Below are 14,468 nucleotides of genomic sequence, written 5' to 3'. Positions count from 1 at the left end.
AGCCAGTTTCATTACAAAACAGCCAATAGAAATGGCTTTTTACTCTTTTTGCCACGGAAGAAGCAGAGTCTCTGCACTAACATAGTTGAAAACACTACTTCTGCAGGGGAGTAAAAGGGATGTATTGTCAGTTGCCAGAGGGAGAAGGAGGCTGATTCAGGCCAGAGCCTGATCTCAGCTGCATAGATTAACAGAAGCAAGCAAACAAATTATGAAAAGGACTTTTTTTCAATGCTAGAAGCACTGTAAATAGCTATAAAACATCTTTTAGGACTTTTGGTATGAAGATGATTCATGAGATAACCCATGTGTTTTTTATTACATTCTTTAGGATATCTTATAGAAAGAAAAAAGAAAGGCAGCCAGCGTTGGATGAAGATGAACTTTGAAGTCTTCAATGACATTAAATATCAATCAACAAATATGATTGAAGGAGTCTTGTATGAAATTAGAATCTTTGCTGTCAATGCCATTGGCATTTCTAGAGAAGCCAATACAACCCAGCCATTCATGCCTATTGGTAAGTAAGGACTTTTTTTAACTTCATGTTGGCAGGTTCAGTCTGGCATTCCTTGAGGCCCCCAGAACACATAAATCTTAGGTCTTGATCTACACAAAACATGATCATATCTGCTTTTAATTGTATCATGATCTTTTTTGTTATCCTCACACACATAGAATAATATATATTTTCGATAAGGTCAAACCCATGAGAGAGAAACCCTAGTGGGGAGTGATTGTCCCCGAAGTCAGTTCCAATGGGGTTGTCTTTTACTAGACCTCTGAAGCTTATTATAAAACACAGGCCCTCTTGATGCTCTCCTGGTGCCCTGGTGTGTCAATCTGACACTATCGGCAGGTACCCTTTAGGGCTATCAGAATTCATGTAAAACTATAAGGGACAATTAAAAGCCACCATTTGAAAAATGTACACTTATTTCTAATTTTAAAGATAAACCAATAATAAACAGTACTATCTTTCAGCTCCAACCAGTGAACCTCTACACTTGACGGTTGAGGATGTTACAGACACAACCTGCACTTTGAAATGGAGACCACCAGATCGTATTGGAGCTGGAGGAATTGATGGTTATCTCATTGAGTACTGCATAGAGGGAAGTAAGTATGAGTAACATTTTCAATATATGACAGGCTCTTAGCTTAGCTATAGGGGTGGGGAGATGGTAGCAGTGGTATTATAAATGGGAGGTGAGATGCCCTGTTACAGAATTTGCATGGAGATTAGAAGCCTCTGATACTCTGATTTACTGTATAAGGAAGAATTATGCTTAAACTTAATAGTCACAAGTGTTTATAGAAATTCTAAAACATTCCAGAAATCTTTTAGAATGAATTGTTGTAATTATTCTATTAATTATTGCAATCATACTATATTTTTATAATGCTACTAGAAATATAATTATTTATCATATTATATCTTTGATATTTTCTGTAAAATGAGTGACTATCATATTTTCCTATTATTGACTACTTTATTAACAATCTACATTTATTTTAGCTGACAAGTGGATTGAGAGCAACGTGGAGCTTGTGGAAAGATGTGGGTACACTGCGAAGGGCCTTCCCACTGGGGAAAAACTTTTCTTTCGAGTGGTAGCTGTCAATATAGCAGGCAAGAGTGAACCAGCAGTTCTTGGCCAGGCAGTTACAATCCGGGAGATTGTGCGTAAGTTGCTTTTTATGAATTCGATGAAATGGTCTTAAATCTGTCTAATGAGAGTTACAAAAACACTGCAGGAAAAACTGATACACTCACACAAGCGCAACTCTCTCCATTCACTCATATGAGAGTTACAGAAACAGTTGAGCTGCTGTGCTCAGCTGTTTCCATAACCCCCTTATAAGTGAAGGGAGAGAGCCATAGACATATGCAGCCATCTCTCCATTTGTTCTTCATTCTCTGCCTGGATGGGCAGACCAGCAGATCTGGGGTCGGAGACCCCTGTTTTCCATACAGATGCAGATCCTAGATATGGACCCACATATTTCAGACATTTATGGCATATCTTGTGCTTATGCCAAAAATATTAAATTTTGAAGCACCCCTTTAACTCTCACATGCCTGATTAAAAGAATTTTTCAGCATTTTTGTATGAAACTATTTTCAAGTGATGTAAAAAGCAAGCAAATAAACCCATATAAGTCAAATTATTATCATATCTGTTAAATACAGGATCGATAGACATATTAATGATATGCAAATGATGGAAAAATGGAAACAGAGTATTCAAAGCATCTCAGTTTATTCAGTATTGAGTATGAGTACCACACGCAGAAATACCCACACTTACATGCCTTGGCATGCTATTAGTGAGGTTATTAATGTTTGTCTGAGCTATGTTCTGCCATTGTGAATGCGCTGCTAGCAGCTCCTATGAAATTGTCGACCAATGACGTCTCAGATGTGCTCGATGGAAGACAAGTCTAGACACACTGCAGGCCATAGTAGCATGTTTAGGCCATGCAGGCTGCTCACAGTTGCATGAGCAACATGTGGCCTGGCATTGTCCTGTTAAAAAATGACTCTGAGAACACTTCAGAGAAATGGCCATACTACTGCTTCCATGACCAAATCAACATAACACTGAGTTGTTAGTGTACCTGGAATGAGGGGTCCAGCTACTGTACATTATGCCACACCACAACCTCCAGAGTTTGACCAGTGTGACATTCCTTCTTGAAGGTCTCCTCATGGCGTTGCCCATATAGTTTTTGCCGACCAATCTCCAGCTATTGTTGCATCCGAGACAAAAGCAAAATTAATCACTGAAGGATACACCTCCATTCCAACCATTGTCGTCTTGCTCTGCACCATGCTAGCATCTGAGAGCGATGGCGTGAGGTTAATGGAACACCTGTCACCGGATGTCTGGCTTGTGGCCCAGTGTCATGTAAATGCCTTCTGGCGGCTTATGTAGACACTGTTTGATCCCCTAGGCTTGGGATGTGACCTCCAACTTCACTCACAGAATAGAATAAATTCTTACACGCCGTTCTTCTAATCTGTCAATTCATCCTTGCAGAGGTTCCCCTCTGTGCACCTCTTGCTGTCATTGGAGTACATCATTATGTTCCCAATCACTGGGACACGCAACATTGAACAGTGCTGACATCTTGGCCTACGCGCATAGCGATCTGTCAGAGTGATAAACCAAGGTCTTTCAGTTCAAGCATTATGTCTCAATTTGCAACATGTAGCAAAAGTCGGCATATCGATGAACAGGAGGCATCACACAATCATACCACAAGACTTTTTTCGATTTTTGAGGTTTTCATGTGGTTGAAAAAACTTGCTTTTGATTGGCCTTTTATACCATTGAAGCTTCTCCCACATGTCACAGATTGAAGTTAGGTGCTTCAAAATGTGATCATTTCTATGCTTTAGAAACATCTCCAGCTTTCTTGATTTGCATAACCTCACAACTTGTCCTTCTTGGTATTTCAATTTCAATGTTGAGGATAGCATATGAAGCCTCTTTGTTATTCCAGACATAAGATGAGGGGGCAGTGTCAACTTATCAAAACTATTTAATAGCATTGCTGTAACAACATGTGTGCCGTAACAGTGAATTTTAAGAACATCCAATTCCAGCTACTTATGTAAAAATATGATGTACTATGAAAACTTAAAAAAAAAAAACAGCCAATCTAAGTAGGGGTTTGGTTCCTTTGGGGAGGCTCCCAACTTGAATAATAAGTACATGTACATACATTATTTAGAATAAGCTACTCATTAGTCACATACATTTTACTTTATATTGACAATTGATCACTTGATGATTTTTTGGGGCATTAAAGCATTTTCTCTTAAATTTTGTGTCTCATGGGCATCCTGTTGATAAAATATCTAAATAGTCTCCATTTGGAATATTCTTTGATTTTTCATTACAGAATCACCAAAGATTCGATTACCAAGACAACTACGGCAAACGTTTATTAAGAAAGTTGGAGAACAGGTCAACCTTGTTATCCCCTTCCAGGTATGATGAATTGATCAGTGAGCAGAATGTAGTTAAGATGTGTGATGCCACACTGAAATTCCAATGGCCTAATGTTATGTACAGGTGCATTGTTTCTCTGAAGAGAACAAACTTACACTATGACCAAAAGTATGTGGACACCCTAATTAAGTTCAGGTGTTTCAGTCACACCTGTTGCAAACAGGTACATGACATCAAGCACATAGCCATGGACTCTAAAGACAAATAGTAATAGTACTATGGGTCATTCTGAGGAGCACAGTAACGTTAAAAGTGGTAGTGTCATAGGATGTCAGGTGTGCCACAAGCTGGGCTAAATTTCTGAGCTTCCAGTTTTTCTCCAGTTAACTGTAAGTGCCATTATTATGAAGCTGAGGTATCTAAGAGTAGCAGCCACAAAGTGGTAGACCATACAATCTCACAGAGTGGGGCCACTGAGTGCCGAAGTGCATGTTGTGCAAAATACATCTATCCTCTGTTGCATCTTCAGTTTCAAACTGACTCTGGAAGTGTCATCAACACAAGAATTGTAGTGTAAGAGCAAAGGATGGCAGCAGAATATGGTGCAAATTCATGCACCCATAAGGATGCTTCTTTATTCCTCAGATATCATAGACAGAAAGCGACATTTCGACCCTTCACATGGGTCTTTGTCTGCTGATTCTCTAAGATTTGAAATCAACACAAGAATTGTGTCACTGTATGGAGCCTCATGAAATGGGTTTCCAAACCTATGATAATTATGCACAATGCCAAGTGTCTGTGGGAATGGCGTAAAACATGGCTTCACTGGAGTCTGGAACAGTGAAAATGTGCTCTGTAGAGTGTTGAATCACATTCCCTATCGAGCAGTGTGATGGAATACAGCATTAAGGTCTGTTAGATGCATGAAGAGCGCTATGTAATTAATTTATTGTGCCTACTGTATAATTTGGTGGAAGAGGGATAATAGTCTCGGGCTGTTTTCAGCATTTACCTCCTTATTTCCGATTCCAATTAACAATTTTAGACAATTGCATGCATCCAACTTTGTATCAACAGTTTGGGGAAGGCCCCTTGCTATTCCAGCCTGACAGTGTCTGGTTTGACAAGTTTAGTTGGATTAACTCGAGTTGTTGAAAGGAGCCCTGACCTCAACCCCGCTGAACACCTATTGAACAAATCAAAATGCCAATTGTGAGACCAGACCTTGTTTAACGTCAGTACCTGACCTCACAAATGCTCTCTCCCATAAATGGGCACAAATTCCCACAAACACATTCCAACGTTTTCTGGATGGGGGGCCCAACTCCATATTAACGCTCAGGGTTTTGGAATGGAATGTTCGCCAAACAGATATTGCAGGTGTGATGTCCAGGTGTTCACAAACTTGTGTCCTAATAGTAGAGGAATGCCATTTTTGTGCAAATTTGAATACACTAGTAGTGTTAATTTGCTAAATTTATCAGAATGGAAAAATGTGTTAAAATTTAAGGATGTCTTAATTTAGGGCTTTTTCTCACTCATTCTTACAATTGTGTCTAGTTCAGAAATATCCTTTGGTCATGTAGTATGCACAGCATGTTTGAGAGCCACAGTCTTGTGAAGGTCATTGTAAAAATGTTTATCCTTATTTTTCAAGGTTAAATTTCAAGTATGTTTTGATCTTATCATAATATCCAACCTATTTTCAGTTTCTTCAGAGATGTTTGACAGTGGTTTCCAGAATTTGTTGATATTGTTACTTTCGGCAGGAATTCTCTTGCCCTATTGTCATCTCCTCTCTACTAGTTTGCTGTTGGGGTAATTGCTATGCTATCTCAGGATTATTTCGAGAGGAGCATCTGATTGGCTAGCCCGTCTTTCTTGACTTCTGCAATGTGTTGCTGGCTATAGCGTAAATTACTGTATGTGCATTTAAATCTAGTATCCCTTCTTTGCTTCTAGTATCTTGTTCCAAGTCTAGTTTTGTTTCTAGTCAATCAGCTGTCCAGTTTTTTATAATTTATCTTTACTCTAAGTCCTGGGGGTATCTGAGTACTGAGAAACACTGTTGGCACCCAGGAAAGTTAAAAATCTTTGTACATTTAAAAAAAAAAGGAAAACTAAAAATTTGCATTATTATTAGTATTTACAGTCTGAACTCAGTACTTAGTTGAAATACCTTTGGCAGTGATTACAGCCTCCGGTCTTCTTGGGTATGTTGCCAAAAGGTTTGCACACCAGGATTTGGGGATTTTCTGCCATTCTTCTGTGCAGATCCTCTTAAGCCCTGTCAGGTTGGATGGGGGCTGTCTGGCATTCTCCAGTACTAAAGTGTTTTCTTTATTTTTACAAGGTGCAGGAGCTCTCAGAGCCCTGGGTGTGAGCAGTGATTACAACAGTATTGCAGGACAACAGATTGAGTGGTGATGGCATCTAGTAGTGTATAACTGAGATGTCAATGGGATGAACTGAGCGAGCAGCGCTGAGATCTCCCTTATGCGCATGCTCACCAAGGGCTGCTACATGCAGACTCAGTGAGAGGAATAACGGAAAATACTGGAGGTACTGCGCCTACTCAAACAAGGTGCAAAAAGCTACTGGAGGATGTCTAGAATGGCAGCAGTACGTAAATAGAGGCATTGGATACTAGTGAAAAGTGGAGAAAAAGTAAAAAATAGTACACTTTTGCAACCTATTTTGGAAGGTTAATATTTTGACATGTACTACACACCAATGTAATCTTGGAAATACCCCTTTAAATTCTTGATTAATTTGTTACACTGTAATGCCTGTTTTTATTTATCCATGTACGCTCTTAATTGTAAAGTGCCACAGAATAAGCTAGCGCTATGTAAATTAAGATTATTATGTCCACATTTGGAATTGAGAATCAATGCTACTGTCCCCTCACTCTACTCCCAGCTATTCATTGCATTTGGACAGTGTTATAGTAAAATGTATTTAGAGATGAAAAAAAACTGAAAAGATTAACGTATATGGGGGAATATGAAAATGCAATTTCTGGAGCTCTAAGATTGTAGGTTGCTGTGTCATAAATGCAGAGAACCATTAATACTTCTGTTATCACAGGGAAAACCTAGACCAGTAGTCACCTGGACAAAAGATGGCCAACCACTGGATCCAAGGCAAGTCAGCATCAGAACTTCCGAGTCAGACACTATTATATTTATACGATCATCGGAACGACCTCATTCAGGAAAATATGACCTCTCTGTGCAAATTGAGAACATGGTTGATTGTGCAACAGTGAACATTCGTATTGTGGGTGAGTACATCCGCCTTATACCATTAAATTATCTTGAAGCCTGTTCACAATAGCATATTCCCTCTGTTCATAGATAGTCTCTTCTATATATTATTCTCGGTAGAGATATCCTGTATTCCAGCTCCTTGTGTTATGGTTACCACTTAATATTTTTAAAAGACTTTATGGAGGATACTATTGAAGATACTGATCTTGCTTTAACAAAGACCCAATTCACACAGCTATATGTGTGTTATACTCAAGAAACTTGGGTGCTATGCCTATTGGACAGTATACAGACACTCGATCATGCACTATATGATCTCCATGGATCCTGAAATTGCATATTCTATTCTTGTCCATGGATGAAAGTGGGACATGTAGCAATTTTTTTTACCAGTGTGAAAAATTATCTATCTGAATCGCCTCATGGTCAATAATGGGACTATGTGCTGTCTGTGAAATACACCCACAGCACATCGCCCGGAAATACAGTGGTGTGAATGGGACTAAACCTGGAGAAAAAGTAGGCTAAAATATAACCATAAATATGTGCTATTGTGTCTTCTATAATCTATGCAGTATATATTTTTAAATAGTATATGTCATGTCCAACCTGAGTGTAATTCACACCACACCCAGGACAACCACAAATAGCAGAGGAGTACACACTAATGGACAATGAAACAAACTTAACAGTAAATGGGACTTGCGAGCAGACATTCAACAATGACTGACAAATGCCAAAACACTTACCTAGAATACCAACACGCATAAGCAGATTAAATAGTACATACGAGCTATTGGTTTGTATTTTTGCCAAGATACTTAAGCTGACAAGCCCACGACAAGGGTCCTCGTTGTCTCATGAGTCCACACTCTAACAAGACAACCGAACCCCAGGAGTCCTGCCTACAAGTGGGACAATCATCTTAATAGGGATGGCCCCACGTTAGAACCTAGGAGCATGGCTCGCCATAACTGCTAAACGGCATACAAGCAGAGCAAGAGACTGTTCACACTAAGAGACGAGGGAATTACAACCAAGGGAATCCCACCTAGAACCTCATGCCTGCAGCAACACCAAGCAAAACATGCAAGACTCCAAACACCAGGGTTTGAGAGAAGTAAAGAGAAAGCTAAATGACCAGCTCCCTCTAGCAAGAAGTGCTGGCATTTATGTGCAGCACACCGGTGGGGATTGGCTCACTGAAGCCATACACACCCAGCCAGCTCAATTACCCCACACCTGTGAAACTGTGCTCCTGGAAACCCATAGAACTACAGGTCCCAAGAGCACAACATGACAGTATATATGTCATGATATACTAGAACTTTCCTAACAGTAACGTATGTATTAAATACTGGTGATCCCATTATTATACATTGAGGTTCTAGGTCATCACCCAAAATGGCTACATGCCTTACATATTATTAACCATTCAATTATACCCCTTCTTCCCATAGAGACAAATCCCTAATAGAATTATTATTTATTAGATTTTCAAAGTATTGTATTGTGTGAAAGGCCTCTCTATTTTACACTGTTGCAGTAATCCCCTCTCATATTACTGAGGCAGAAAGCTTTCATAAAAACTCTGGTTTAAGTGATTTACTTGTACATTGTACATAAAATGTATCAAAAGGGGCATCTTGGGCAAGGTAGCACAGACAAGAAACTAATGTGCAATGTATTTTAGTTTTTCCCTTCTCTCTGCTGGCTTCTGTCATGTGCATTTTCTGTCTACTTAGCAGGCAGTCTTTTCCGACTATGCCAGGTACTGCCTATCACCTTGCCTCCCCCAGATTCAACCTCACCTTTGTGTTAGGCTGCATTCATAGCCATCTTGCACCATGTGCGGCCTGTGAGTTGTAGGTTAGACACCCTTGATCTAGGCCATTCTGACCAAGCTGTTAGAAGATGGTAGAAGCAGTGGTTATGAAAAGGTATGCACACACAATGGACAAGCTCCGGACAGCCCAAACAGACCACCAATGGAGAGGATTGTCTGATCCGCTGACAGACATGAGCAGCTCCAACTGTTTCATTGTCCACTATCCATACACAAGTGGCACCTTCATTACAGAACCCTTTCACAACCTGAATCATTTCCAGTCACTTAGCCGAAGGAAATTTGGTTAGATGGCGCTTATTACGTGTCCTGCCATTAACACCCCACCACAGTTATCTTTGTTTCAGGGCTTTGATGAACAAGAAACCTAGACTGCCATGGGCTGAAACTTCATTATTTTTAGCAAGTAATCCAGGTTCTGTGTGGAAGCCTATGATGGTCATGTTCGAGCATGGAGGCCACTTGATAAGCACCTCAATCTTGCCTTTGCTGTAGAGCAACATACTGCCCCAACTGGTTGCCGCACTTTCTTGGCCTTACTGGTCGGCAAATTTATCGCCATTCAAGCATTCATGGTACCAGCTGGGATACCAGCTTTGGTAGCCTACAAGTGTGCAGAGTGTAAACACTCAGTTGCAACATCTGTGAGCAAATGTGCTGCATGATAACAACGTAAGCCTCCATACCCAACTGTATCTCATCATGTATTCAGGCTAGAGGCTGCCCATAGGTTACTAGAGCCTGCTTTGAATTCTACAGTTTTCCCCAATAAACTTATACTTTTCCTCTAATATTGTTATTCGATATACTGAATGAGTGACAGATTGAATGTCAAAATTGACCCTACAGGAAATGGAATTGTCGTAAAACAAATTCTCAACACAGTACAGACACATATATCATTATAACTACAGAAGAAAGCACTTAAAAAAAAAAAGAAAACATTATAAGAAAAAGAACAGGGCAAAAGTAAAATATTGTACACAAATTATAAGTTTTTATTTCGGGCTAACACTGTATATCCCATTCTGCTGACAATACTGTATGTTATATGTGGAAAGGTATCTTAGTTTCAAGAGCAACTTATACGTATTGGCTTCTTGTTGTTGCTGACTGGGACTGGGTTGTGTCAATGTCAGAGGCACTAATTCCTCTTTTGGCACACACTATGGTCAAGGGTCTCTTAACCTTTTTCGGCCAGGAATCCAGAGTATATCTGGAAGGCATTTGTGGTTTATATCCCTTGTTTACAGGCAATTAGGTTTTATTTAAATATTAGACTTATAAATGTTATATTTTATAGGCAGAAATATAATAGTGAGAAATGTGGGTACAAATAGAGGTGAACAAAACTGATGGAGTATTGGGAACAACTTGTTTAGTAAGTCCTACTAACTTTCTATATGGCCCCCCCAGAAGGACACTATGCTGTATGTGAGTGATCTCGGGGTGCTTACTTTTTATAGTAATCTATAATGCCCTCGGAGTTTGTTAGAATATCTGCTAGATCTGCTGATTTCCATTTGTTCCGGAACAAAACATCTCTGGTATTGCTGAATATATTTCAGTCTAAATGTATGCAGACGGTCTGACTAGCATGTTCATGTCTGTCTTCATATTGCTGACTGATGTAAGAACAACTTTTAAAGTTCACAGGGGAAGAATATCTGTAAAGATCAGGTTTCCTTATCTGAACTATATTTAACTAATCCTAGTGGATGATATCCAGTTATGGTTGCCTAACCCCAGCTCCAGCAAGCTGTAGAATGTGTGAGGTTTATTTTAATACATCCCAATTCAGATTTTAAAACGTACATTTACCAGCCTTTAGTTCTGAAAACGATCTTATGCGTCCGGGAGGAGTGATGTTTCCAGTGTGGTCCATTATGTATGTTGAGTTATTGGTATAGATTTTATTACTTTGTTTGCAATGTAAATTAGTGTAAGATGTGGATTTCATAGGTGGAAAAAGCTCATGCACATGTGTTACATGGTCAACCATTCCACGTGTAATACTACATCTTGCCTGCAGCGGCCACTGTAGGAAAATGTATGGCCAGTTACAACTTTCTTCTTCAATATCAATTCATCATCAAGCGTTTCATATGTCAGACCTTCAAGGATCAGCTGATCACCCAGCCAACGTCATCTTGATGAGACAACCCCTTTAATATAGCCAGATGCACAGCTTGAATACTTGTGGCCCCAATGACAAATTTGTACCAGGATCTATCACGTCACATACCATTTTGTGCAATGACTTAACACTGTATAGAATTGCCCTACGTATAAAAGTGAAGTATTAATCCTTGTGGCAAGATATCTCTTACCTTACCTTCAAGAAGCACCGTCATCTCTCATCTGACCTTTTACAACAGTGTTGCTCTCTCATGAAGTAGAGGGTCCTTTGGGACCTTCAGATGCCATGGCTCTGGTGCAACTCTAGTCTCCTCATTTTTCCATTAAACACCTAATAGAAATATAGCCAATAAAAATATTAAATGGCATAAACCTGATGATCATGCTGTAGATAAAATTAACTTAGGTGTCGTTCGTACTTACTGGAGCCACCTTCGTGTTTAGATTGTGTTGTTGTTGTTAGCCATTGAGTCGTTAACGATCCTCAGCGACCCTAAAGGCTCCCTCCCTCCATTTTTTCCGGTTTTGCAGTGCTTCTTTCAGTTGGCTGATTTCCATGCGAGTATCAGCTTTGACAGTATCAAGCTTAGATTGTACAGCATGTATTTTGGTGGATTGAAACATTATGCCATTAGAATATTTATTTTCTTCTTGCAGTTTAAACCTTTAAAGGGGATGTGTCATTAGAAAATGACCTATTATAGAAATTACATTTTTGTGTTCCATATTTTTTTAAAGAATTTTTGGTGATTTTCTTTTTACTTTTTGGTTACAATCTGATTTAAAAAGAAAATCCAAAAATCCTGCATTTTTCACACTTACCACAGAGCCTAATAATAGGCTGATGCTTCCTGATCTGTAGATACAGCTTTGCAGCAATAATCTCACTAACATCACAGGCAGGATTACACTGAAAGAGACACCTGTATGTAGATAACACAGGATCTATCATTCAGAATTGGCAAGAAACTGTCTACTCTCCTCCCTGCAAAATGACCTCTGCCCAGGTCACAGAACATGCCTAGAACAGTCTCCGATGCAAGTCAATGGGTCCACTCTATTTACTTGCCCAAGCTGCTCTAAAGCATAACTCTAAATACTGTTAAATTTAGCTTGGGAAAGATGGCCACCCCATAGTCATCTATAGGCAGCAGAACAAAAAAAATTTAGAATCAGAAAATAAAAGCAGATTCGAAAAATGGAAAATGTTTCTCTACCTGGTTTTAATTAATACAAATATTCCCTTTATTGACCAGGATTGCTGTTTCTTTGGTGCAGATCCATACTAAAATCTGCAGCATATGTTGCTCTGCAGATTTTGGTGTGGATCCACATCAAAATCTACGTCAAAATCTGCACCAATTAATGCAGATTTAGACATGGCACATGTTTAACCCTTTCCATTGAAGGGGTGAAGTCTGCTGCAGAGCTGCATGAAAATCTGCATTAAAATCTCCATCAGTCCCAAACAGGTCCACACAGGACCTCAGGCAAGCAGCCCTTCAGCTTCACTGAGCTATCACTTCGCCTCTGAGTCTAGCAGGAACTGCCTCATTTGTAACTCACCTCCTGCCACACCCATAGTGTTAACCCTCTGGTTTCTTTTTGCAGGTATCAGAATGCCTGTCTAGTAGCCTCTGCAGGCCATTCTGATACTACATTCCTACAAAGCTTACAGTGAAAGTTTGTACTGTGAAGTCAGAAAGGGCTAAAATTACATTTTCAACTTTAAAAGATTAAGATTCAATTGATTATATAATTGGTTTATGTCCATTATATGATTAAAGGGTTTATCCTATGGGTAAAAGGGTAAAAATGGCTTATATATGAGAGTCTGACTTCACAATAATCAGCATAAAAATTATGCAGTGTTTTTTTGGCCTCTTATGTATGAGAGGTAATGCTACGTTTATGTTAATGCAGTTTACACTCAATAAAAATGTATTTAAAAAATAATAATAACCCAGTGTTTGCTGCTGCACTATTGATCCATCTCCTCAGTGACTATCATGAGGGTAAGCTGCAGCACTGGTCACAGCCACATGGATGAAAGGGGGTGCTATCATTGATACTACAATGAAGGAATCTTGTCTCTCAGTCCTTTCTGCTGACCCTGGGTGTTGGATACCCACTGATCACACATTGTTGGCCTATTCTAATATTCCAGAAAAGCTCTCTCACAGGAATTATGCTGTACTTGCTGTAGCACAGGTATCAATTGAAGTCATATTACTAATGCTACTGATTTCACTCTCCACATATGTCTGTGTTACACAGATAAACCTGGTCCTCCACAAGCTGTGACAGTCAAAGAGGTTTGGGGATTTAACGCTCTGATAGAATGGCAGCCACCCAAGGACAGTGGAAACTCAGAAATTACAGGTTACACTGTTCAAAAAGCTGACAAAAAGGCGATGGTGAGATGGTTTTCATTTTTTAATATTGTGAAGTTTGGATATTGATATCAGTCCCTTTCTGCCTATGCCATCCTCATTGAACCCCATAGCGTGGGCATAAGTAGAGGGGGTGCAGAGGGTGCGGTCGCACCTGAGCCCTGGAGGGCCCATAAAGTCTCTTTTCCCCATACTTCAAACCAATACTATCAATGAAGCTTTATAGTTGGGGGCCCAGTTCCAGATTTTGCACTGGGGCTCAGCAGCTTCAAGTTACGCCTCTGCCCCCATAGTATTGTAGTTATGTATCAAGGAACTAATGCAAATGTTATTATATTTCTTTTTTCTCTTTCCAGGAATGGTTCACTGTATATGAACACAATCGCCAGCCACGCTGCACAGTCTCTGACCTGATCATGGGAAATGAATATTTCTTTAGAATATTCAGCGAGAACATTGTTGGCCTGAGCGATTCTCCAGGCGTTTCTAAGAACACAGCCGTCATAGAGAAAACTGGTGGGTACAATATAAGAGACAATGTGGAATATTTAGCAAATTTAATTATGGCCATCATTGTTCTTCTTGGTAAATTGTTAAAGCTCATGGAGTGATAGTTGTGACCCATTGCCGTCCTATTCACGCGCTAATAATGTCACACCTGTTAAACCAGCATGCATTCATTAAAAGTCCAGCATGCAGTACAATATAGATATTTTATTATAACATACTCCATCTATTTCTACAGAAAAATATGAATAATGGGACTACAAGTATAGGCTAGCAAATATGATACTGACCTATGGAAGGAAGCGTTTTAAAGAAGTTGTACTTTTTGTTAGAAGGGTCTCCCAAG

The 14,468-nt window shown here is 39.5% G+C and overlaps 1 protein-coding gene across 2 annotated transcripts in view; it reads left to right on the top strand.

Moving 5' to 3' along the window:
* The window catches only part of LOC136632720 (myosin-binding protein C, fast-type-like), a 98,263-nt gene that overhangs the window by 76,743 nt on the left and 7,052 nt on the right, over positions 1 to 14,468 (top strand). For both annotated transcript variants that reach the window (XM_066607798.1, XM_066607797.1), the window contains 7 exons: positions 332 to 520; positions 985 to 1,119; positions 1,520 to 1,687; positions 3,913 to 4,001; positions 7,056 to 7,251; positions 13,500 to 13,639; positions 13,972 to 14,131. In XM_066607798.1, coding sequence (XP_066463895.1) covers positions 332 to 520; positions 985 to 1,119; positions 1,520 to 1,687; positions 3,913 to 4,001; positions 7,056 to 7,251; positions 13,500 to 13,639; positions 13,972 to 14,131 — 1,077 coding nt within the window. The remainder of the gene's footprint in view (positions 1 to 331; positions 521 to 984; positions 1,120 to 1,519; positions 1,688 to 3,912; positions 4,002 to 7,055; positions 7,252 to 13,499; positions 13,640 to 13,971; positions 14,132 to 14,468) is intronic.

The sequence above is a fragment of the Eleutherodactylus coqui genome, chromosome 6 (genome assembly GCF_035609145.1).
Source record: "Eleutherodactylus coqui strain aEleCoq1 chromosome 6, aEleCoq1.hap1, whole genome shotgun sequence".
In the NCBI taxonomy this organism is placed as follows: Eukaryota; Metazoa; Chordata; class Amphibia; order Anura; family Eleutherodactylidae; genus Eleutherodactylus; species Eleutherodactylus coqui.
The sequence above is the reverse complement of the archived record's forward strand: the minus strand, read 5'-3'. Positions and strand labels throughout refer to the sequence as shown.